The sequence below is a fragment of the Triticum dicoccoides genome, chromosome 2B (assembly GCF_002162155.2).
Source record: "Triticum dicoccoides isolate Atlit2015 ecotype Zavitan chromosome 2B, WEW_v2.0, whole genome shotgun sequence".
Taxonomy (NCBI): Eukaryota; Viridiplantae; Streptophyta; class Magnoliopsida; order Poales; family Poaceae; genus Triticum; species Triticum dicoccoides.
Genome location: NC_041383.1, coordinates 640,034,630 through 640,037,798, shown reverse-complemented (window position 1 = coordinate 640,037,798; position 3,169 = coordinate 640,034,630). Strand labels below are relative to the sequence as shown.

Genomic DNA, 3,169 nt, shown 5'->3' with positions numbered 1-3,169 from the left:
GGTCCTATGCAAGTTCATCGCCCCTCACGCTTTGCAGTTCACAATGTTTACTTTTAATATTAACTTGTTTCTTGGCCAGCTCAACCAAAATATATGCCAACCTTTGGCATATATGATGTATCACAGATTCACAATTGTCTTGTACTAAGATTAGTCATATTTCTTGTGCCAATGTTGAAAACTTTATGTTTTATTGGAATGTGCATTATGATCATGTCATTTTTCATACGACTTGGGGTCCCCTATCTATCTTATTCCTTGCCTATGATTCTACCCATGTAGGTTTTGGCACCATTTTGCATATTAATGCACTCACTGGTTTGGTCCATTTTACATTTTAGTTAGTAATCAACTAGTCATTTTTATGTTCGGCAGGTTTGCAGGAAGACCCACATGTGTGAAATCTAACAGCCATCCAGAAGGTGAGCACACAGGCACTCCTAGAGACTGCTCAACATTGTGGTATTATGCAAATTGTTGCAGTTTGTAATGGCAGTTATTTAGAAGCTGCAAATCTAGTGTTTCCATTTGTATTATTGTATATCAGCTAGTCTAGCCTTCTCACTTGTACTCTTATATTGCTAGATCTTATCCGTTAGTATTATGTACGCTACATTCTTGGGTATGTTCATCCATGCTTCTAACGTTAGCTGTTGCTCAGGTTGTTATCATGATTTAACTATTGTTACATGCTAATCATGTGGAGAACTTATGTGAATTTATTTTTCATATATAGTATTAGTATATGTTAGTGCTGACAACTTGATCTTGTTGCAGCAGTACATGGAGATTTACTCAACCAGGAGCAGTTAGATCTAGACTCCATGGGTTACCCTAAGTTACCATCCTCCATGTTAGGAGGTGTGTCACGCTTCTAAATTTTCTGACCTTTTACAGCAACCATGTACCACTAGCAACTATTCTACAATGTATATTTCTCCAGCTGGCATGATTTTAGTTGATACTTTTGAAGAGACTTTTGGCGACATACATGGTGAAGGTGTCTGGAGAAAATTTAGTAAAAGTGCTTCTAACATAAATCGCAATGTTGTCGCACTGGCTTCATTTAATGGTGATTTTACAGAATTTGTGCCATTTACTATTTCATCTCTGTTGTGATTACAACTAGCTAATAGCCAGAACCATGGTACGCAGGAGAAAAGAGGTATTTTGCATGCACGGGTTTTTTTATTGAATGGAATGGATCTACGATAAGTTTGACATCAGCAAGCTTGGTTAGAAATTCTGGTGATGAGAACAAGATTGTTGAGAACTTGAGGGCTGGTGCTCCTTGTTCTGTGACTGCTTTCTTTTGAGGTGTTGCTTAAGTCTCATCACTGTATTGTTTGCAGATTGAACTGTTGCTTAACAGCCAATGCAGAGAAGGGACGTTACAGCATTATAGTCTACATTACAACGTTGCTCTAGTCAGTGTCAAGGATTATCGTGCTCTTCGTCCATCTAATACTCTACTTCATTGGAAAAAGGATTTTGAAGTAGCAGCTGTAGGGCGTTGCTTCAAATCAGGTGCGCTAATGGCTACTACTGGGGAGCTTGTTTCCTGGACAGGCACACTCGATTGTGATTTTCTCACAACTTCAACGTGTAAAATCACTAAGGTAATCCTGTATTTTTTATTCCCTAATTTTTCATGGTGATAGTAAGTACTCTTATTTTTTTACAAGGTGTAATTTGACTGTCCAAAAGCTAGCTTTGACTGTAAATTCCCCCGACATTATTTTGCTTGCAGTTAACATGGGCATGACAAAGTACTTTGGTATACATTTATTTTGACAAAACCTAGATATTATTGGATTTATCAATGGTCAAAGCTTGAATTTGGACAAGACAAAATACGCCTTGTATTTCTGAAGAAAGGAAGTATAGTTGCGTCTATTTGGAATAGAAATCATACCTGTTCATGTCAACTTGCCAGGCTGGGATCGGAGGCCCTCTTGTTACTCTTGATGGGGATGTTATTGGCATGAATTTCTATGATAAGAGAATAGGAACCCCTTTCCTGTTATTGGTGGACATTTACAAAATTCTAGTATCGTTTGAGACAAAAAGGTATTCAAGTGCATATCACATAAGTTCTTTTCTGAATAATTCAAGCAGCTGGCTCGAGCATAATCTTATTATTGGTATGTTTGCCAGTGAACTTGGTGAAGTTGGCAATGATAGGCACCCCTCTGGAGCGCCTTTTTGGAAAATGGATGAAGATGACAAAACTAAGTTAAACATGTTGGTATTCTGATGCATATTAAGCTGGGGTTAAGTTTTGGACAAATTATTTCATTGAATTGAACTGCAGGTGGCCTGTGCCCATGCCTCGCTGGCGCAATCCTGACTATGTGGATGAAGATAAATCTGATGATGATGATGAGGTCTTTGATCCCGAATCTGGCCGCGTGCCGCCGAAATACGGTTACTTCAAGGGAAAGAAACTCATGCTCTTTTAGATGCAGTCACGCCCTTGATTGGTCACACAATCTCCATATCATTGCTTGTTTCGGATGGCAGAAGTAACATGTGGCTTGCTGAAGTCGCTGTTTGGTTTGAGACTAAGTTTGCCTAAGATTGCCACACCTAATGTTAGGTAAGTTTGACCAATTTAGATGGGTGTTTGGTTTAAGCCACACCTTAGGCAAGCCACACTAGGGTCCCACATCTCATACACTCAAAAAGTGTGGCAAGATTCTCTTAGGCTTGCCAACTTGTGGCTCTCATTTTGAAGAACTAACCTTAGACAAGTGTGGCAAAATTGTATGGCGAAGTGTGGCATGGTTAGGTCTAGAACCAAACAGCCCCTTATTTGTTAGGAAGAGGTAGATGCCGATGTGGTCTCCCCCGGGATATATCAGGGAGGAACCAAGGCCATAGGGGATGTTTTTTTTTCTTTTCAGATCATGTAAGAGAGAACACTCACGCACAACCACATCAAGAATATCATGCAGGACTTAAGAGTGTCACACCTTCTCGGTGGTTCGAACATGGATAAACAAAGTCTTAATCCTTGATGTGATTGCATAGTGTTTTAACCCATAGTCGAACAACTCAAATTTGTCTCAGAGATCTTCCATATCGTCGTTCACTCATCGACAACTGGCGCCGAGTAGGGGTTACGGCTTCGTATATGTTGGTCTCAAATCTCCCTCACTGGTGTGAT

General features: G+C 39.8%; 1 protein-coding gene across 1 annotated transcript in view; it reads left to right on the top strand.

Moving 5' to 3' along the window:
- Window positions 1-2,462, top strand: part of LOC119361076 — a 5,617-nt gene extending 3,155 nt beyond the window's left edge. Inside the window, exons 6-13 of the mRNA XM_037626454.1 lie at window positions 376-422; window positions 781-861; window positions 944-1,072; window positions 1,156-1,280; window positions 1,353-1,619; window positions 1,937-2,070; window positions 2,158-2,244; window positions 2,315-2,462. Of these exons, the coding sequence (XP_037482351.1) occupies window positions 376-422; window positions 781-861; window positions 944-1,072; window positions 1,156-1,280; window positions 1,353-1,619; window positions 1,937-2,070; window positions 2,158-2,244; window positions 2,315-2,462 (1,018 nt within the window). The remainder of the gene's footprint in view (window positions 1-375; window positions 423-780; window positions 862-943; window positions 1,073-1,155; window positions 1,281-1,352; window positions 1,620-1,936; window positions 2,071-2,157; window positions 2,245-2,314) is intronic.
- The last annotated feature ends 707 nt before the right edge of the window (window positions 2,463-3,169 follow it).